The 22,512-nt window shown below is 35.8% G+C and overlaps 1 protein-coding gene across 6 annotated transcripts in view; it reads right to left on the minus strand.

Annotated features, from left to right (window-relative positions):
* Window positions 1-209: 209 nt before the first annotated feature.
* Window positions 210-22,512, minus strand: part of ABCC12 (ATP binding cassette subfamily C member 12) — a 77,215-nt gene continuing 54,912 nt past the window's right edge. For 4 of the 6 annotated variants that reach the window (XM_074293317.1, XM_074293315.1, XM_074293318.1 and 1 more), the window contains 7 exons: window positions 9,266-9,355; window positions 8,955-9,144; window positions 8,391-8,550; window positions 2,920-2,998; window positions 2,173-2,286; window positions 1,089-1,253; window positions 210-979 (listed from right to left, as the gene is read on the minus strand). In XM_074293317.1, the coding sequence (XP_074149418.1) occupies window positions 893-979; window positions 1,089-1,253; window positions 2,173-2,286; window positions 2,920-2,998; window positions 8,391-8,550; window positions 8,955-9,144; window positions 9,266-9,355 (885 nt within the window). In that variant the 3' untranslated portion in view covers window positions 210-892. The remainder of the gene's footprint in view (window positions 980-1,088; window positions 1,254-2,172; window positions 2,287-2,919; window positions 2,999-8,390; window positions 8,551-8,954; window positions 9,145-9,265; window positions 9,356-22,512) is intronic. The other 2 variants (XR_012486816.1, XM_074293316.1) reach the window with 2 other exon arrangements.

Here is a 22,512-nt window from a genome sequence, read left to right on the forward strand (position 1 = left end):
ACTGGTCACTCCCTGGTCTACTTGGAGGGCATTTTTAATGTATCTGTCACAGCTGCAAAGAACCTTGAAGTCAAAGAAAATTCTTTATTAGGAAAACATTGCATAAGTTATTGAATGAAGGAAGAAATCAGTATGTTTCCATAAGAGGAAATGGTACAAAAGTTCTGCTCTCTTCAGGAAAATAATTGTGAAGCAACATTTCAAAGTAGTTTAATTTTCTAGTGCATTTTAATGACCAAATAAAGATATAAAAATATCAATTACATATAAACTCCAGCATTTTGTTTTCCTGGTTATTCTAGATAAGAGATCAAATGGAGAATACAGTATGATTTTATTTTTAACAAAAACTGCAATCAATATTTCATGCTACAAATTCATGTAGTTATTGCATGCTACATAGTCAAGATAGAAGTGAATTGGAACTTAAATAGGACACACATGCTCTTTTCCTCTGATGGTTCTGCAAGGAAACCCTGTAAAAACCCTATATCCAGGCACCTCTGCATTCTGTTTTCTGTTAACATGTTCTCCCAGAAAAAAAATCATTATTTCCATTTTCAGGAAATTATTGAATTAGTATGGACATAGTATTGGAATTTTAGTAGAAGAGGGGCATGTATGAATCCACTAGTTCTGTCTGATTCTGTCCATGGTCCATCACAACTTCAAAGCCAAGGTGAGGAGACATTAGAAGGCCAGGCAGTTCAATCCCAACATAGTCAGTTCCCTGTGGGCTGGGTGCTTTCTGCATGTCAACCCCTGTTCCCACTAAAATCACAATGATAAGCATTCCTGGACACTGGGCTCTTGAATTGACTTCATTTCATGACATACATTATCATCCTTCTCTAACGTCACATGATGGGCACCCACAGTATGCTTTTTACTATCAGACTTCTTGTTCTGCAGCTAATAATGTTGCAAATGCAGAATCTGGCTTCTCAGCAAGCACTTCTGGCAAATCAAACTCAACCACCTGAAAGTCAAAGATATTAGAAAATATTAGAATATTAGAAAAATCTCCAACACGAGACAGAATCAGATAATGTTTCTGGCTAAATTAATCAAGACAGGACTTTCTTTACCTTCCCACTATCCATGACTAGGACACGGTCACAATTTAAGACTGTGTTTAAACGATGAGCAATGGTTAAAACAGTGCAGCCCTTGAAGGCTTCTTTAATGGTACTCTGAACCAATGCATCTGTTTTTGAATCCATTGAAGCAGTGGCTTCATCAAGGAGAACAATCTGTTGAAGAAAAGTGGTTATTAAAATCATTCCATACTAACTTTTGAGTCCAGAAAAGAAATGCCCAGAATTTTTGTTTAGATGACTCTTGGGGGAAATTATATCTTATTTGTATGAACTCTTTAAGCCATGTAACTTCCTTTCAAAATGTCTTATTCTAACCTTATAAATTAACAAGAAGAAAGAATATATTGTCATCAGCCACAATACTATTTTTAATTTGTCTGCATCAATAACTAGGTGCCATGGAGAACACTGAACCTACCTAGAATCAAGAAATTTGTATTCAAATCTCAGTTCTGCAGTGAGCAAATTATCTCTTTGAGCCTTAGCTTCCTCTTCTGTAAAATGGTAATAACAATGATAATGCCTATCTTTGTTTTTCCATAGGATTATTTTAATGAACAAGGAGATAATGGAAATTGAAGTGTAAACTTTAATGTGTTAGAGAAATATAAATTATTATAAAAATGGGGAAGTGGATTGGAAAAAGAGTCTTTGAAAGCAATAGCATTATCTTCAGTAAACCATGTTCCTGAGAATAAGTCTAGATTATGTATTTCTCACATCCTAAATTTCTCAAAATCCCTTGGAACAATTGTTTACTAGACCTCTAACTTTTCAGGAAATTGAGATACAAAATGAGAGCAGGATTTTAAACCTGAACAATTGGAAAAGTAGAAAGAATATATAAGCTAGGCTCCTGAGAGGAGATTCAGGCAAAGATGATACCTTTGTCAATTTATCCCACCCACTTATCCAACAAAACCTTGTTTCAGAAGCCTCTGCTCAGTTTTAAAGTCGTCCAATTGTTCTGCCTCTGCCAAAAGGCAAGCATGCTGCTATAACTTCTCTCTTTAGCAGTCCTGCTAGAAATATCCAAAATATGACCAATCAATTTTCCATGCTATTTCCTTACTTTTGAATTACGAAGAAGTGCTCTTGCCATACAAAGCAGTTGCCGTTCCCCTACTGAGAAGTTTTCTCCATTTTCTGTGACTTCTGCCTGTAATTTCTCTGGGAGTTTCATTATCTATAAAACATGGTAAATGTCACATTTACAATGATGATCTATACAATTGTCATGGCTAGTGCTTATTGATTGCTGCCCCTGCTGCATTCATCAGTATGCTTTATTTTACTAAACACAGAGAAGGAGATGCCAGACAATTATTTAAATATTTCAAACATGCATAAGAAAAAAAAACCAGGGAGTAACTTGATATTAATAATTCAAAATTGCCATGTGATTCACATGTCCCTATAGTTATCTCAACTAAAAGAATCATCCGTACTTCTGGAGAACTTGTACTTGACTGGAAATGACTTTTAATGACTGTATTCATAGCTAGAATGGGATAGGGAAAACTCCTTGACATAGCCCATTTAAGTCAAAATAGTTGCCCCAGAAAGGCAAGTAGCCAATGGAAATGTCCATCTTGGATCCAAAAATAAAAGAAAATATCTCAGAGAAGCAGAGGTACCAGATCTTTCCAGTCTGGGCCACTAATACTGGCTTCATACCTATAGGCATACCAGTCTCTGCACATTGTACTGAATTACCTAACTATAGTAAAAGCAAGAAAATTATCACAATACTGGAGAATGATTCAGGGAGAGGTAATACAATTTTCAGGAAAAAAAATGCTATGGCCTAGAAACATACTGTATCTTTCATGAAAGTTCTCTCCAGGACCTGCCAGAGTTCCTCATCTGTGCGGCTCTCAAAAGGATCCAAATTAAACCTAAAAAAAAAAAATAAGAGAAGACTTATTTGCTATAATGAAGGGATAATCATTTAGTTTATTTTATAGGTGCATTAAAATGTGGTTTTCTACATTTTGGCAACAATGAGAATATAAATGAATGTATACTATTTGATCATGATTAGACTGATTAACCACAAACAATGCTTAACTCATGTATCGAAACCAAGCAATAAAGCAACCTAATTAATGGCTCTTAGGTGAATCCCCAGAATTAGACAGTTGGAAGGGACTCTAGAATTCATCTAGTCAAGCTTCCTGCTCAAAAACTAGAATTCTTCTCTATTTCATTGTGGTATAGTGGGGGGGGGGGGGGGGGGCGGAAATCCTACTTTGTAGATTATAGTTATACAATCTAAGTTCAAATCCTGCCTCTGATACTTACTACTTGTGGGATTTTGAACAAGTCATTTGATGTCCCTGGTCTCAGTTTACTCATTTGTAATATAAAGATTTGTAATATAAAGAGATTGGACTAGATGAGCTTCTGAGGACTCTCTAGATGTATGATTGATTCATATATGGTTAGTGGCCTGTGCTTAAATATTTCCCATGACAGGACACTCAGTGCCTCACCTATCAGTTAATTCCATTTGCTTGACATTTCTGAATTTCGAATTCTCCCTCATATTAAGCTTAAAGCTTGCCCCTTATAATGTCTACTCATTGATTCTAGTTTTGTCTAGAGAGACATTGCACCTTCCATATGATAACTCTTCATCCATTTAAAGTTAATTTTCATAACCTTCTTTCAGACTTCTCTCCTTTTATAGCCTCAGTTCCTTCAGTCCTTCCTCATGTCATGGTTTCTAGTCATTCACCATCCTAGTCTTCTGAAGAAAGTTCCTTAGAAGAATTTTTCACCAGAATAGAATATATGGACTTAACAGTTTCCTTGTACTTAATACCAGAATTTTTTTAATGTCTTTTTTGTTGTCATTTTGCTTCATAGAAATCACATCTTACACACGCACACACATGCACACACATACACACACACACAAACACACACACACACACACACACACACACACACACACACACACACACACACACACATATATATCCAGGTCTTTTTTAAATTAAGCATCATTTACCAGAATGAGAACGCAACTTAAAAACAGGAAGGCCTCAGTTCAAACTATGCCTCTGATCTGAGTAACCATGGACAAGAAACTGCAGCTCTCTGAGACTCTATTTTCTCATTTGAAAGTGGGGTAATGATTCCTTTAAATACTTTTTTGAGTTATTGACAGGAAGAAATGAGATACTGTTTATAAAATACTTTGTAAACCTTAAAGTGTGATACATAAAGCCAGCTGCTATCTAATCACATCTTATCCTTGTTAGATGAATCCTTCATTTCAATCTGTTAAGGCCTTTTTAGATCCCAGTTCTGTCATTTAGTATATTAGTTATCCCTTACAACTTCTTGGTATGTTATCTTTTTGTCATGTAAATCATTGGCAAAAATATTAAACAGAACATAGCCAAGCATAGTTCCCTATAGCACTCTACTAGGACCTCTTTACAATTGTTTTACAGACATCAACTCATTAAAGACCACATTTGGGAGCCATTTCAGTGCGTTATTAATATTCCAAACAACAACCAATATAACATCTTACCATCTTTTACATATGGATATCATGAGAAACTTTGATAAATGTTTTACTAAAAATATGGATATCCTGTCCAAGTCATTTACCTAACATGCCAGTAATTTGTTAAGAATGTCGAATAAGTGGTAAACTGTTACCTACTGTTTCAGTTATAAAACATTTCACATATACTATTTCATATTATCATCAACATGTGACTGATGATTCACTGAATTCAGTCAATAAAAATTAATAAGCCCTTAGAATGTATTCTTATTGAAAAATTTCAAGGGAATGAAGGTGGCCTCCCTATGCCAGACCTAAAAACTACATTATATAATGCAGCATCAGTCATCAAAACCATTTGGTACTAGCTAAAAAAATAAGAGTAGTTGATCAGTGAAATAGATTAGATTCACAAGATACAATAGTCACTGACTATAGTAATCTAGTGATTCATAAACACTTCTAGGATAAGAACTCACTATTTGATATTTGCTGGGAAAATTCTAAAATTAAATTAAATTAATTATTATGTCCAATATAATATATACATTATAACATATGAATATAATAGAATATTATTGTTCTATAAGAAATAATGAGCAAGCTGATTTCAGAAAAGCCAGGAGAGACTTAACATGAACTTAAGTGAATTGAACCAAAAGAACATTGTACACAGCAATAGCAAGATTGTACGATGATCAATTCTGATGGACATGGCTTTTTTCAACAATGAGATGGTTCAGGCCAGTTCCAATAGACTTGTGATGGAAAGAGTCATCTACACTCAGAGAAAGGACTATGGGGACTGAATGTGGATCACAACAAAGTATTTTCATCTTTTGTTGTTGTTTGCTTGCTTGTGTTCTCATTCCATCCCCCCTTATCTGATTTTTCTTGTCCAGCATGATAAATGTGGAAATATGTTTAGAAGAATTGCCCATGTTTAACCTATATTGGATTGCTTGCTATCAGTGGGAGTGAGGAAGAGGGAGAAAAATTTGAAACACAAAGTTTTGCAAGACTGAATGTTGAAAACTATCTTTGCATGTATTTTGAAAAATAAAAAGTTATTATTATATATAAAAAAGAAAAATTCAGACTTAAATTGAACCAAGTGGAGAAAACTATTAGACCATATATGTATTACCTAAACAACACTCGTTATTAATATGAAATGGAGAGGTGATGAATTAAGAGATCAGATCTAGTAGATAATATATGGAGAACTATGGAAAGAGGTTCTCAATTTTGTGCAGGAAGCACCAACAAAAAAAGATTCCAAAGAAAAGGAACAGTAAGAAAACAAAATGAATGTCAATTAAGATTTTATAAATCCTGAAGGAGTTAAGGAGGAAAGGGAAAGATAGAGGAGAAAGAGAAAGATGTATTTAACTGAATTCAAAATCCCAAAGAATAGCCAGGAGAAAGAAATGCAAATGAACAATGCAAAGAAGTAAAAAAAAAATAATAATAAGATTGCTTTAAAAAATTAGAGCTATCCAAGGAAAGCTTCATGTTAAAATAATCACGATAAAAGATTAAAATAAAGATTTTAATGGAAATAGAAAAGGTAACAAGAATACACAAAAGAACTATAAAAGAAAGATCTTAACATCACCCATAAACAAGATGGTGTGATTTTTGACCTAGAACAAGACATCCTGGAGAATTAAGTCAAGAAGGCCTTAGGAAGCATTGCTAGCAGTAAGTTTAATGGAGGTGATAGAATTCCAGCTGAACTATTTAAAACCCTAAAAGATGATGCTGTGAAAATGCTACACTCAATATATCTGCAAATTTGGAAACACAACAGTGGCCACTGAATGGAAAACATCAGTTTATGTCTAATCCTAAAGAAGGGCAAATGTCAAGTAATGTTCAAATTACCAACAATTGTGCTCATTTCATATATCAGTAAGATTCTACTTACGATTATTTAACCTAGGCTTCAGCAATATGTGAACTGAGAATTACCAGAAGAGCAGGATAGTTTTCAAACAGACAGAGGAATTAGAGACTAAATTACCAAATGCATTGGATTGCTAAGAAAGTAAAGAAGTTTCAGAAAAATATCTACTTCTGCTTCAATGACTATATTAAAGCCTTTGACTATGTGGATCACCAAAAAAATGTGGCAAGTTCTCAAGATGGGAATAACCTATCATCTTATTTGACTCCTGAGGAACCTGTATGCAGGACAAAAACAACTATTAGAACCAAACATGAACAATTGATTGATTTAAGATTGAAAAGAGCTATGACAAAGCTGTTTATTTTCAATTTATTTATTTAACTTATATGCAGAATACATCACGTATAACACCATATTATACATTATATACATTATATTATAATTATACAATATACATTTTTTATGTATAATAATAAAAAATTATTAAGGTTGCTGGACGAAATATCAATAAGCTTGGATATGCAGATGATACCACTCTAATGGCAGAAAGTGGAAAGAAATTAAGAAGCTTCTTGATTGTAGTGAAATATATAAAAAGTATAAAAGCTGGCCAGGAGCTTAACATAAAAACAAATAAATAAGTACAAGATCTTGGCAATTAACCCTATCACTTTCCGGCAAATAGAGGAAGAAATGGACGCAATGTAAGATTTTATGTTCTTAGCCTCAAAGATCACTGCAGATGGCAACTGCAGCTAATATGCTTGCTCCTTGGAAGAAAAACTGTGGCAAATCTGGACAGCACACTGAAAAATAGGAACATTACCTTCCCAGTAAAGGTCTGTATAGACAAAACTGTGGTTTTTCCAGTAGCAATTTGTGGCTTGGGCTATAATGAAAGCTGAGCACCATAGAATTGATGTTTCAAATTGTGGTGCTGATGAAGACTTGAGAGTTCCTTGGACAGCAAGGAAATGAAATCAGTCAACATTTACAACAGAAATTAATTTGGGTCTTTCACTGGAAAATCAAATAGTGAAGCTGAACTTACTTTGACCATATAATGAGAAGATGGGACTCATTGGAAAAGTCCCTGGTGTTGGGAAGGATTTAAGGTAAAAGGAAAAGGAGATAGCAGAGGATGCAATACATAAGTAGTATCATAGAAACAACAAACATGAACTTAGACAAACTTTTAAGAAATAATATTGAATAAAAGGATCTGATATGCTATATAGTCCATGGAATCATGAAGACAAAACCAAACAATTGAATTAACAACATGTACTGGGCTTTGTACTAAGCACAGAGGATATAACAAAGTCTCCCCTCAAAAACAAACAAACACACACACACACACACACACATAGATAGAACCTACTCTCAAGGACCATATATTGCATAGAGATATCATGTAATTCTCTAGGTAGATGCAACATATATACAAAACATAGATGATGTCTTAAAAGAAAGCAATCCTAAGTCATTTCCTGAGCAGTTCTGAGTTAGCTCATTACAATGGTAAGTGAACTTTAAAAAAAATAATGTACTCTCAGGAAAATCAGCTTCTTTATCCATAGGAGTGAATTGTGTACTAGTAGTGATCATTAAATAATAGTAGTAGTAACTATACTAGTCACTACTGACTATGTAGTTCATAGGATCTTCTTAGCAAAAATCATGCTGTACTTACCAGTTGATTCACTAAAAGTTTCCAGCAGTTCTCCTGCCTACCAGTGAAATGCTGCTTCCTCTCAGACTGTTTCTCCCAATACTGGGAAACCTGATAAGCTCCTGGTCAGTCTGGTTTCACTATCTGAGAATATGAACGGGCAATGATAAAAACAGCTACCTTACTGTACCTACAAACAGGACAGGATCCTGGGGGATCACAGAGAGCTTGGTTCTGAGATCTTCCAAACCAATGGTGCAGATGTCAACATCATCAATGTAAATCGTGCCAGCAGTTGGCTCTACTAGTCGAAATAGGGCCATTCCTAATGAAGATTTTCCTGGGAAAAACAAAAAATTACAAAGTTACAAAACAGATAGCTTGCATTTCTATTGTATCTGAAAATGTAAGGAAGAAAATGGTTTTTAAAATGGTGTCTTGGTATTACAGCAGGGGCAGAAATCAGTTAACTACTCTGGAGGTACAATGAGAAGCCCTACAGCAATTAACTTATGTGCAATTAGTGCTGGATTAATGAGCAAACATTTCTTCCAAGCGCTACATATTGAGATAGTCTGTAATATTAATTTCTAGGATTGGTAGTAAATATATATATATAGAAATATACACACATTATGTTGGCATTTATATGTATGTATTGCCAACGCTATCCATAGTTATAGCATTAACACAACCAATCTCAAGCAGAATAGATAAGTAAACAAAATCCATGAATGAGCTCACCAGAACCAGTCCTTCCAACGATGCCAACGGTCTGTCCACTTTGGATATTCAGATTTAAACCATTGAGGACAAGAGGAGTATTTTCCCTGTATTTCATTTGGTAATCTTTGAATGTGATGTCCCCTCGTTTTGGCCAATCTTTGGGACAACTCACAGATTTGAAGGGGTCAGTAGACTCAGGAATACAAGTCTAGGATGCAAAATAATTAACTGGTAAACATTAGACAAAAGGACAGATGATTTGAATACAGGCATTCCTGCAAATGTAAACATTATCTCACTTCTGAACACTCGATAAAATGATTTCTTACCGAGATATATTCTCTTAGTAGTTCCACAGAGGTAAATTTGGCTTGTGTCTCTGTGCCTGTTCTTACACAGACTTGTAGGAGTCCACTTAACTATTGGAAGGGACAAATTGTCACAATTAGCAGATTGTTTCCTAATTTTAGTGACTTTAGTCACTTTTTAGGGCAATACATGTATTATTACTATAGTTTTACTTCTGAAAAGCCAATAATGAGAACTACATTTTCAAATCAACTCCCAGGAGTTTAGATATGTTTTCCCTTTAAATACTTCCTTTGTATCTAGAACTAAATGGTAATTACATTTTTTTTTCTACTGGCACTCCAGATGGTTGGAATCATCCCACTTCACCATTTGATACACACAGCTTCTTTCATTCTTGTGCTCTGGAACTGTGGTAAAGTGGAACTGTTTCATGCTGAGTATCAACTCCTTGTTCCCACCTGGTGGTGTACTATCTCACTGAATCCCACCTGAACTAATTTTATGTCCTCTCAAAGAATATTACAGCCAATAAAAAGGATCTTGTAATTTAAGCCAACCCCTTTCCCCCATCTTATATATAAAACAGAGGCTTAGAAGATGAGATAATTTGCCCAGGATCCCATAGAAAATTAGTTGCATGGTCAAGTTATGGCTTATTCTCAGTTTACTAAGTCAATCTCTCCTCTTTCTTACTTCCTCTCTCCTTACTCCACTTCTTGTCAACTCAAAAGTCTGGTGACTCAACTTCTTGATACCTCACCCTCAAGAATGTGAATTTGACTCTACTAGTCTAGACAGTATAATCCATTTCAATACAGAGAAATTAGTGAATTCTGATTTAAATTGGAGCTTAATATTCCTATTTATATCTTTAAAATATCACTAGAAGGCAACAGGAGATGCTCTAGCCCAATCCATTTTACAGATGAGTAAACTAATGGAGAAAAAAGAGAATAGTTTTTAACTAGTATTTGATTGTTTTCAGATCTTCAGACTGAAGCATAGATATAAAAAGCATATGGCTAACAGGAAGTTGAATTTAATAAAATGAAAGAACACTCAGTTGCCCTCATTGAAATTCAGATCTCCATGCCTGATTAAAGGATATTCCAGATTTTAAAAGATTGAGGAGCAAATGTTATTTCAATAATCTTTGAAAAATTGTGGCAAATAGTAAAGATAACTACAGGACTGGAAATGAGTAAATGCCCAGTTTAAAAAAAATATATAACCCTTTTAATTGATATATGCTGCCCTAAGTCTCTCTTCTGAACAACAGGCCTTCTTACTGCCTTTTGGATATCATGAGCTGAATATTTCATAGTCATCAAACTCAACATGTCCAAAATAGGACTTATTATGAATCTCTCCCTGCCCCAGTACCCTCCCTTCTGCCAAACTTTTTACTGTTGAAGGCACCACCATCCTGCTAGTTTCTAAAACTTACGGCCTGTTACATCACAGCCAGTCCTGTACCAAATCTTATCTTTTCTTCCTTCATAGTAACTAATATATTCCCTCTTTTCAACTGTGTCAGCCACAACTTTAGTTCTCTCACTTCTCACTGGATCATTGCACTATCCTAACTGGTCTTTCTTCCTAGTGTCGTTCCATTCTAGTCCATCTGCCACTCTGCTGCCAAAGAGATTTTTCTAAAGGTACATCTGTTAACTTCCTTGCTCAGTGAGTTCCAGTGGCTTCTTATTGCCTCCAGGATCAAGTTTAACTATTTTAGTATTTAAAGCTCCTAAAAACCTGATGATTCTTTTTGATCTTTCCTGTCTTCTTAGACTTGATTCCTTTTTTTCACCTTTCATCAACACTGGCCTCATAGTACTTCTTCCAACATGGAACACTGCCCTTGTGTCTATGCTTTAGCTATCTTAATGTTCTGTCCCCTACTTCTGTCTCTTTCCTGGCTTTCAAGACTCAGCTCAAATACCACTTTACCTAATCTACCTAAGCTGCTAATGCTTTTGCCTCCCAGATTCCTTTTCATCTACCCTGATATCTTTTATTTACCTTGTTATTTATGTGTTGTTTCCCTTTAAGAATATGAGTTTCTTGATGGTAGGAACTGCTTTTGCCTTTGTTTCTTCAATGTTTAGCACAGTATTAAATGGTTTAATGAATGCTTGTTGACTGACTGATAGATTGTAGAGAAGATACCAACCTGCATTGGTAAAGCAAATGACTCACTGAGAACTCCCTACACCAACTACAATTCCAAGTACAGTTCCTGTGCATAAATTTAATGCTTAAGTTACTTTATGCAATAATTTTCCCTTTTTAGGCCTTAGTTTTCTCCTCTCTAAAGTAAGGGAATTGGAATAGTTATCTCTGATGTCCTTTCTAGCTGGATTTCTATGTTTTTATGGTTTTTATTTCCTATAAAAATTCCAAAGGAGACCTAGTGGAGAAGAACAAAAGTTACCTTTTGTTTTTTTTTCCTGATACATTTATCAGGAAAGGACAGGCTTAAGACTTCTCAAAGTAACTTTGTGAGACCTCAAAGTAACTTTGTGAGACCAACATTATGCAATAAGTGGGAGCAAATCTCTTGGGCTGAATGAAACCTCAGATATGACAATTCCAAAATCAGTGCAGAATAGCCTGCTGCAGTTGCTAAACATGGTAGGTAGCACCTTGAACACACCAAGGCTCTATCCTGACTCACACTTTTTCAAGGCAATTCAACACAAGGTACGTTGACTGACTGAACAAAAGTATTAAGCGATTACCATGAGCAAATCACTTTGCTGAGTGCTAGGAATACAAATTTTAAAAAATGAAACAGTCCCTACTCTCAAGGAGCTCACATTCTTATGGGGGAGACAACACAAAACTTTCAGGTATAAATGAGATGGAAAGGTCCCATTATCCCTGGAGTACAGCAGCAAGGCAGGCAATAATGCTGCTTCTTTAATGTAATTTCCACTGATAAAATTTTATCAGTTTCTGATGTTGAACCCAGGTTGAACAATTGGACATTGTTTTGAGAATGTGGCATAAGAATGACCTAACCCTTTCGGTCTTTCTGTACGTGGTCCGTGAATGCAGAGTGAGGAATTGAGGTAATTTTTCCTTTTCTCTCTAAATATCAAAGTATTGTAGTTCTTAGATATTTACTTTTTCCTTTCATTTCCTAACCACACTTAACTCTCAACTCTTTAGACTGGCTTTTATCCCAATACCTCTTATCTAAGAGTCTCAAAAATCTTTTGCCCAAACCAAATTCTTTTCTCCATTCTTATTCTCCCTAGCTTCTCAAAAGCATCTGATGCTTTTGACTATCTCCTTCTTTAAATTCTCCACATTTTTAACTTCTCTACTAATAGCATAGCTGGACAGTATACTAGCCTCATTCTTCAACTGTTCCTTCTGTGTTTCTTTCACTGTCTTCTCCTTTTTAACTTTTGAGTTTCTCTCATTGACCAGTCCATAACTTCATGTTCTTTTCCTTCAACAGTTCCTTCTTTATAGAGTGTATTCACTTCCATTCCTTCAATTATAGCCTCTAACTGGAGGACTTAAAAACTGTTTTCTCTTCCCTGTTTATTCAGCAAATATTCATTAAGCACCTTTTATATGCAGAGTACAGTGATAGAGGATAGAGGGAAAATGTAAAACAAATAGCCTTTGCCCTTTGGAAACGTACTAATTCATGATAATATATAAAATGGAAGCATAGTTTTAAAAATTTTAGTAAAATGGGAAACATCAAGAAATACTACTTTTCTCTAAAGCCCTTTCCAAACATCTAGGAAAAAATATCTTTGGAAATATAGATAAGATTGAAAACAAAAAATCTTTTCTTGGTAAAATCTGCTAAAGATGGATAACTAGTCTTGTTCACATTATTTCTCCCCATCTTTCTGTTGAGAAAAGATGATGTTGCTGACAGAAAGGAAGAGGCTCTTTTGTTTAACTCCAGGAATGAAGGGAATAATCTAGGGGCAATGAAATGGCACCTTGGTTACACAAGAGTTTGTAAAGTTAATCCAGAATTGTATTGTTACGAAGTGATTTCCTTGATCTAGATTCCTAGTGTTGTTACCTGAAATATTTTTAGGGCAAAGAGTAACCAAAAACCATCTTCAACTCCTCCGACACATTTCCTTAGTGATGCACTGATCTCAGATTCTTCTTATATCAAGCCTAAATCAATTCCTCTGCAACGCTTACCCTTTTTTCTTTGTTTTCTCAACAAATACTCAAATAGATTCATGATCTCGTTAATTTTGACAACCTCCAATGATTCAAACCACTACTTACTCATGCTGTATTAATAGCAAAGGTGTCGTGTGTGATTGAACCAGATTAAAATGTCATTGAGAAGTGTTTAATAAAATAAAAATATAGTATGACAGTGTTAATTTGATGTTTTTTAAGTCAGTAATTGGTCCACAGGGGTCTACTTCTATGGAAGTTTGACACTATTGCTCTATGGGAACATGCTTATCTATATATAGCATAAACTCACCTCAGAGCTCAAATTCTTCCGCCATGCCTTATGTCTTCTTTACTTTTTCTGACATTGTAAGATGCTAATGGAGAACACTGACTATCCTTTATAATTTTCATTCTTTTACCTGTGACTAGCTCATCTTTTTTACTCATATTTCTTTGATGGCATTTGTGATTCCTTGTTTATATTAAGTTGCATTCTATTTATCTTCATTATTGTTGTTATTGTTTAGTCATTTCATTTCAGTAATTTGTGACCCTATTTGGGGTTTTCTTGGCAAAGATACTGGTATAGTTTGTCATTTCCTTCTCCAACTCATTTTACAGATAAGAAACTGAAGCAGAGTTAAGTGATTTGCCCAGAGTCACACAGCTAAGTGTCCAAAGATAGATTTGAACTCAGGAAAATGAGTCTTCCTGACTTCAGGTCTGGCATTATTTCTATGGTTACCTAGCTGCCCCCTTACTTACCGTGTTCTTTCCAGAGGTACATTTGGAATTTTTAAAAGAACTTTGCAATTTCTTAGCCAGTCCAACCTGTTCTCTTTCTCTTGTTCAATTCTGGGCCCAAGTCATTATCAATTTTTAACTTATTAAGATGCCATAAAAGTTCCTAGAAGAATCCAGTTTCTTACATTTTAGCATTATTCTAAAAGGGCATTCAATGCAACAGTAATCACCCCATTAAGTGCTCCTCTGTTTATTCCAGGATTGCACAAGAAGACACCCAGTGCCAGCCGGCATTCACAAAGGAATTATGGTGAGGTAAACACGGTGAGTCTGAGGTAAAGAAGACCAGAAGCCAGGAGGATGCAGCTTCCAGAAGCAGAAGAGGCACAGAATCAGCCTGTGGGCTACTAAAGAGAGAGAGACAGGGCCTGGATGGGGGGAGGGGGAGCTGTGTACCCAGAGGCACTAATTATAAAAGGCTTCACACCCGGGCTGGTGCTATGTTAGGACAATCCCTAGAAAAAGAGGGGGTCTCCAAGAGCCAAGAGCTTGCACAGCACCTGGATATCTCTGCATCAGGGCATTTTCCAGGGTGCTGGAAACCAGGTCAGCCTCTGAGTTGGGTCTGTCAGGGCGGCATCAGGGGATAGAGCCACTCCCTGGTTGGTGATAGTGCAAGAAGAATGAAAAAAAAGAACAAAAGTTACCTATATTGTGACACAAGGAGATGGAGGAAGAAGCCAGAAATTATGTCACTTAGGTCCAGCAAGCTCATCTAGACCTTAATTCATTGTGATGGCCCAGACTACAGAGTTAACAGTACCAAAGTCTGTCTATCCCATGTAAAGGTGTGGAGGGAGCAGAGCCTGGCTTTGGCACAAAGTTCCAGGCTCCAGGACTAAGGCTAGATGTGTATGTATGTGTGTATGTATATAGCAAACTCAGAATATATTGAAAAAAATACCGTCAGTTGGGAAACCCAAAAGACAAACCAAGAATGTAACTCCATAATTGTTGGTGTTTATCCTTTGTTCTCAAAGAAGTGATATCTTGATTTGCACAAGAATTAAGTGAAACAGAGATGCTCAATATTGTCAACCTCATTCATTCCTTAACATCATACAAGTTCAGTGGCAAGATAAAAGTCAAGAGGAAAATCTCTTTGGAAATATAGATAAGATTGAAAACAAAAAATCTTTTCTTGGTAAAATCTGCTAAAGATGGATAATAGTGGTGAGGGATGTAATGAGTGATATTGGCCTTTCTAAATTAAGTTCTTTCCTAGCAAATACAAAAATAGCCTCAGAGAAAAGAACGTTTTGGCCCCAATTTTTCTGGCTGAAAGAAATTAAGCAAGACCTAAAAATGAAATTCAAAATGAAATTAAATGTCTTAAGAAAAAAATTTTAAAAGACTAAGCTTAAAAACCTTATCCACTGAGTGGGCTTCCTAAAATGGAGTGTAATGCAGAAATATTAGAACAAAATTTAAAGACTGAGACAATGGAACTTATTAGTTTTTTTCATCAAAAATAGCTGACCTATAGGGGGGCGGAGCCAAGATGGCGGAGAAGAAACACACAACTCAGTGAACGTCCTCACTCCCTCACAACCAATTAGATAAATTAAGTCTCAAAATTAGCTCAGGACTGATAGATACCACAAGGACTGGAAGCACGACTTACCAGCTGAAGAGAATCTGGAGTTTCAACAGGAAAGGTCAGTTCTCAGGGGAGGAATAAGAAAGACCAGCACAGACGGTGGGGTAGGGGCACACTGCGCCCATTGCGCTGGGAAGGGCTCTGGGATCAGAGAAGCCACTGAGGTAAAGGAATCTGGCACAGGCTGTTAGCTCTTCTCTGCTAATTATTTAGCAGTTCAGAAGAGAAAGCCAAAATATTTTAAAACTCAGATTAGATTTTCCCCGGACCCTGGGGGTGACTCAACAGACTCAGCACCAGGGGGTGTGGCCTCAGCTACCACCTGAGAATAGTTAAGAGATTGACAAGTGGGTGGATACGGCCCAAGGCAACACACACTGCCTAGCTTAGCTGGAGGGAGTGGAACTCAGCTCCAGGAAGTCCCAGAGAAGCAGAACCTTTGAACTAGGGACCGCGGTTTCTGGCAGACACTTCCAGTTTGAGCACAGGGGCTTCTCACGTCACCTGCTGCAGACATCCACTCCCCACCCGGACACATAGGCTGGGCTTCGTGCTGTCTTCACTATTCTATGCCCTCGAAGCACAGTAGTGCTAATCACCTCTGAGGCACTTCCAGGGAGGGGGTGGGGAACTCTCTCCCAGAGCTCTCTCTTAGCTCAGGCTCAGGAGCCACTGCATCCATCCGGTCTGGGAGGAAGCTGGTAAAGAAGTAAATAATTTCCTACCCCAGAGACAGACCCCAAAAGATTTTTTTAAGTATGAGCAAAAAAGCTAGAAAAACCATAGATTCCTTCTACACAGAGAAAGAGCGGGTATCCAACCCCGAGGAAGTTGACAGCAGAGAATCAACAGACAACAACCTAAAGGGGAACGATCCCTGCCCCCCATCACATAACTCTCTCCTAGAAGAAGCTCTTAAAAAATTGAGGGAGATCGAAGAAAAATGGGGAAAAGAAAGGGAAGTTATGATAGAGAATAACAACGTCCTGAAATTGGAGTTGGAAAAAATAAAGAATTCACAGGAGATGCAGGGAAACAAAATTAGTGAATTAGAAAAGGTTAAAAAAACACAGGAAAGTAGGATTTCTGAATTGGAAAAGATAAAAAAGTCTCAAGAAAATAGAATTTCTGAATTGGAAAAAGAAAATAATTCTCAAAAAAAAAAAATTAGGGAAATGGAAAAAAACTCAATAGAGCAAAATAATTCATTTAAAAACGAAATTGGGCATTTACAAAAAGAACTAAAAACTGTGAAAGAAGAAAATAACTCCTTAAAAGTCAGGATGGAACAAATAGAAATGAATGATTCACAGAGAACCCAAGAATCAGTCAAACAAAACAAAAAAAATGAGAAGCTGGAGAACAACGTCAAATACTTATTGGGAAAATCTATAGACCTGGAAAATAGATCTAGGAGAGATAATCTGCGGATTATTGGACTTCCAGAAAACTATGACCAAAAAAAGAGCCTAGATTCTATTTTACAGGAAATTATCAAAGAGAACTGTCCAGAGATAATAGAAACAGAAGGGAAAGTAGATGTGGAAAGAATTCATTGAACTCCTTCTGAAATAGACCCTAAAAAAAGAACACCACGGAATATTGTGGCTAAGCTGCAGAATTACCACACAAAGGAGAAAATCCTGCAAGCAGCTAGAAAAAAACAATTTAAATACCAAGGTGCCACAATAAGGGTCACCCAAGATCTGGCTGCCTCCACATTAAAAGATAGAAGGGCCTGGAACCTGATATTCCAAAAGGCAAAAGATCAAGGACTGCAACCAAGAATGAACTACCCAGCTAAGTTTAGCATCTTTTTCCATGGAAGAAGATGGTCATTCAATGAAACAGAGGAATTCTATATGTTTCTAAGAAAAAAACCAGACTTAAACAAAAAATTTGATCTACATCCACAAGACTGAAGAGAAACAGAAAAAGGTACACAGAACCCTTGAGAACTGTAACTCTGTTGTGGGTATATAAAAAATACTCAAGGATAATTTGATTTTACTGATATAAAAGAAAAAAAGGGGGGTGTGGTAAAGGGAAGGAGGTCGGTTCAGAAAAAGGGGAAGGAGTGATAAAAAGAGGGAAACTACATCCCAGGAAGAGACATAGAAAATACACCATATCTGAGGGAACTTAGTGAGGGGGAGAATCATTGTGTGAATCTTACTCTCATCAGAAGAGGCTCAAAGAGTAAATAATTAACATATTTGTTTTTCAGAGAATTTTCTCTCACCTCATTAAAAGGGGGGAGAGGAAAAGGGGAAAGGAAAAGGAGAATAAGTGAAGGGACTTGGAGGGAGGGGGGAGAGATCCTAAAAAAAAAAAAAAAAAAAGAGGGAGGGTTGCGCGTCACAAGGGGGGTCTGTAAATTAAATATCGGGGAGGGGGATCAGGGGGGTCAAGGGAAAAAAGTATAATCTGGGGATAATACGATGGCAGGAAACACAGAATTAGTAATTTTAACTGTAAATGTAAATGGGATGAACGATCCCATCAAACGGAGACGAATAGCAGATTGGATCAAAAAGCAGAACCCTACAATATGTTGTCTACAGGAAACACACTTAAAGCAGGGAGATACATACAGAGTAAAGGTAAAAGGTTGGAACAGAGCCTATTATGCTTCAGGTAAAGCCAAAAAAGCAGGGGTAGCTATCCTTATCTCAGACCAAGCAAAAGCAGAAGTAGATCTCGTTAAAAAAGATAAGGAAGGAAACTATATCCTGCTGAAAGGTAGCATAAATAATGAAGCCATATCAATACTAAACATATATGCACCAAGTGGTATAGCATCTAACTTTCTAAAGGAAAAGTTAAGAGAACTGCAAGAAGAAATAGACAGTAAAACTATAATAGTGGGAGATCTCAACCTTGCACTCTCAGATTTAGACAAATCAAACCACAAAACAAACAAGAAAGAAATTAAAAAAGTAAATAGAACATTAGAAAAACTAGGTATGATAGACCTTTGGAGAAAACTGAATGGCAATAGGAAGGAATATACTTTCTTCTCAGCAGTTCATGGATCCTATACAAAAATTGACCATATATTAGGACATAAAGATCTCAAAATTAAATGTAGGAAGGCAGAAATAATAAATGCCTTCTTCTCAGATCACAATGCAATAAAAGCTACATTCAGTAAAAAGTTAGGGGTAAATAAACCAAAAAGTAATTGGAAACTGAATAATCTCATCTTAAAGAATGACTGGGTGAAAGAGCAAATTATAGAAACAATTAACAATTTCACCCAAGATAATGATAATGATGAGACATCATATCAAAATCTTTGGGATGCAGCTAAAGCAGTAATAAGGGGAAATTTTATATCTTTAGAGGCTTATTTGAAGAAAATTGAGAAAGAGAAGATTAACGAATTGGGCTTACAACTTAAAAGGCTAGAAAAAGACCAAATTATAAACCCCCAACCAAAAATTAAACTCGAAATACAAAAATTAAAAGGAGAAATCAATAAAATTGAAAGTAAAAAAACTATTGAATTAATAAATAAAACCAAGAGTTGGTTTCATGAAAAAGCCAATAAAATAGATAAACCTTTGGTAAATTTGATCAAAAAAAAGAAAGAGGAAAATCAAATTGATAGTCTTACAAATGAAAAGGGGGATCTTTCCACCAATGAAGAGGAAATTAGAGAAATAATAAGGAGTTACTTTGCCCAACTTTATGCCAATAAATTTGATAACTTAAGTGAAATGGATGACTTTCTCCAAAAATATAGGCTCCCTAGTTTAACAGAGGAGGAGATAAATTGCTTAAATAGTCCCATTTCAGAAAAAGAAATAGAACAAGCTATTAATCAACTCCCCAGGAAAAAATCCCCAGGGCCAGATGGATTCACATGTGAATTATACCAAACATTTAAAGAACAATTAGCCCCAATGTTATATAAATTATTTGAAAAAATAGGGGATGAAGGAGTCCTACCAAACTCCTTTTATGACACAGACATGGTACTGATACCTAAACCTGGTAGATCGAAAACTGAGAAAGAAAATTATAGACCAATCTCCTTAATGAATATTGATGCTAAAATCTTAAATAAGATATTAGCAAAAAGACTTCAGAAAATCATCTCCAAGATAATACACTATGATCAAGTAGGATTTATTCCAGGAATGCAGGGCTGGTTTAATATTAGGAAAACTATTAATATAATTGACCATATTAATAATCAAATTAATAAGAACCATATGATCATCTCAATAGATGCAGAAAAAGCATTTGACAAAATCCAACATCCATTCCTACTAAAAACTCTTGAGAGTATAGGAATAAATGGATTATTCCTTAGAATAATCAGGAGTATATATTTAAGACCGTCAGTAAGCATAATATGCAATAGAAATAAACTGCAACCTTTCCCAGTAAGATCAGGAGTGAAACAAGGTTGCCCACTATCACCATTACTATTCAATATAGTACTAGAAACGCTAGCCTCGGCAATAAGAGCCGAGAAAGAGATCCAAGGAATTAGAGTAGGAAATGAGGAAATTAAACTATCACTTTTTGCAGATGACATGATGGTATACTTAGAGAACCCCAAAGACTCTGCTAAAAAGCTACTAGAAATAATTCAAAATTTCAGCAAAGTGGCAGGATACAAAATAAATCCACATAAATCCTTGGCATTTTTATATATCACTAACAAAATGCAACAGCAAGAGATACAAAGAGAAATTCCATTCCAAACAAATGTTGAGAGTATAAAATATTTGGGAATCCATCTACCAAAGAAAAGTCAGGAATTATATGAGAAAAATTACAAAACACTTGCCACAAAAATAAAATCAGATTTAAATAATTGGAAAGACATTCAGTGCTCTTGGATAGGCCGAGCGAATATAATAAAGATGACAATACTCCCCAAACTAATCTATTTATTTAGTGCTGTGCCAATCAGACTCCCAAGAAACTATTTTAATGACCTAGAAAAAATAACAACAAAATTCATATGGAAGAATAAAAGGTCAACAATTGCAAGGGAACTAATGAAAAAAAACTCAGAGGAAGGTGGTCTAAGTGTACCTGATCTAAAGCTATATTATATAGCAGCAGTCACCAAAACCATTTGGTATTGGCTACGAAATAGACCGGTAGATCAGTGGAACAGATTAGATACAAAGGACAAAAAAGGGTACATCTATAGCAATCTAATCTTTGACAAACCCAAAGATTCCAACATTAGGGATAAAAATTCATTATTCGGAAAAAACTGTTGGGAAAACTGGAAATTAGTATGGCAGAAATTAGATATGGATCCACACTTAACACCATATACTAAGATAAGATCAAAATGGGTCCATGATTTAGGCATAAAGAGGGAGATAATAAATAGATTAGAGGAACAGAGGATAATCTACCTCTCAGACTTGTGGAGGAGGAAGGAATTTATGACCAGAGGAGAACTAGAGATCATTATTGATCACAAAATAGAAGATTTTGATTACATCAAACTAAAAAGTTTCTGTACAAATAATACTAATGCAAACAAGATTAGAAGGGAAGTAACAAATTGGGAAAATATTTTTAAAAACAAAGGTTCTGACAAAGGTCTCATTTCCAAAATATATAGAGAACTGACCATAATTTATAAGAAACCGAACCATTCTCCAATTGATAAATGGTCAAAGGATATGAACAGACAATTCTCAGAGGAAGAAATTGAAACTATATCCACTCACATGAAAGAGTGTTCCAAATCACTACTGATCAGAGAAATGCAAATTAAGACCACTCTGAGATACCACTACACACCTGTCAGATTGGCTAAGATGACAGGAACAAATAATGACAAATGTTGGAGGGGATGTGGGGAAATTGGGACACTAATACATTGCTGGTGGAGTTGTGAAAGAATCCAGCCATTCTGGAGAGCAATCTGGAATTATGCCCAAAAAGTTATCAAACTGTGCATACCCTTTGACCCAGCAGCGCTACTACTGGGATTATATCCCAAAGAAATACTAAAGAGCGGAAAGAGACATATATGTGCCAAAATGTTTGTGGCAGCTCTTTTTGTTGTAGCTAGAAACTGGAAGATGAATGGATGTCCATCAGTTGGAGAATGGTTGGGTAAATTGTGGTATATGAAGGGTATGGAATATTATTGCTCGGTAAGAAATGACCAGCAGGAGGAATATAGAGAGGCCTGGAGAGACTTAAATCAACTGATGCTGAGTGAAATGAGCAGAACCAGAAGATCACTGTACACTTCAACAACAATACTGTATGGGGATGTATTCTGATGGAAGTGGAAATCTTCAACATAAAGAAGATCCAACTCACTTCCAGTTGATCAATGATGGACAGGGGTAGCTGCACCCAGAGAAGAAACACTGGGAGGGGAATGAAAATTGTTAGCACTAATATCTGTCTGCCCAGGTTGCATGTACCTTCGGATTCTAATGTTTATTGTGCAACAAGAAAATGATATTCGCACACATGTATTGTACCTAGACTATATTGTAACACATGTAAAATGTATGGTATTGCCTGTCGTCGGGGGGAGGGAATAGAGGGAGGGGGGGTAATTTGGAAAAATGAATACAAGGGATAATATTATAAAATATATATATATAATAAAAAAATGCAAATCACTTAAATATTAAAAATAAATAAATAAATAGCATAAAAAAAAAAAAGCTGACCTATAAAACC

The sequence above is a fragment of the Sminthopsis crassicaudata genome, chromosome 2 (genome assembly GCF_048593235.1).
Source record: "Sminthopsis crassicaudata isolate SCR6 chromosome 2, ASM4859323v1, whole genome shotgun sequence".
Classification (NCBI taxonomy): domain Eukaryota; kingdom Metazoa; phylum Chordata; class Mammalia; order Dasyuromorphia; family Dasyuridae; genus Sminthopsis; species Sminthopsis crassicaudata.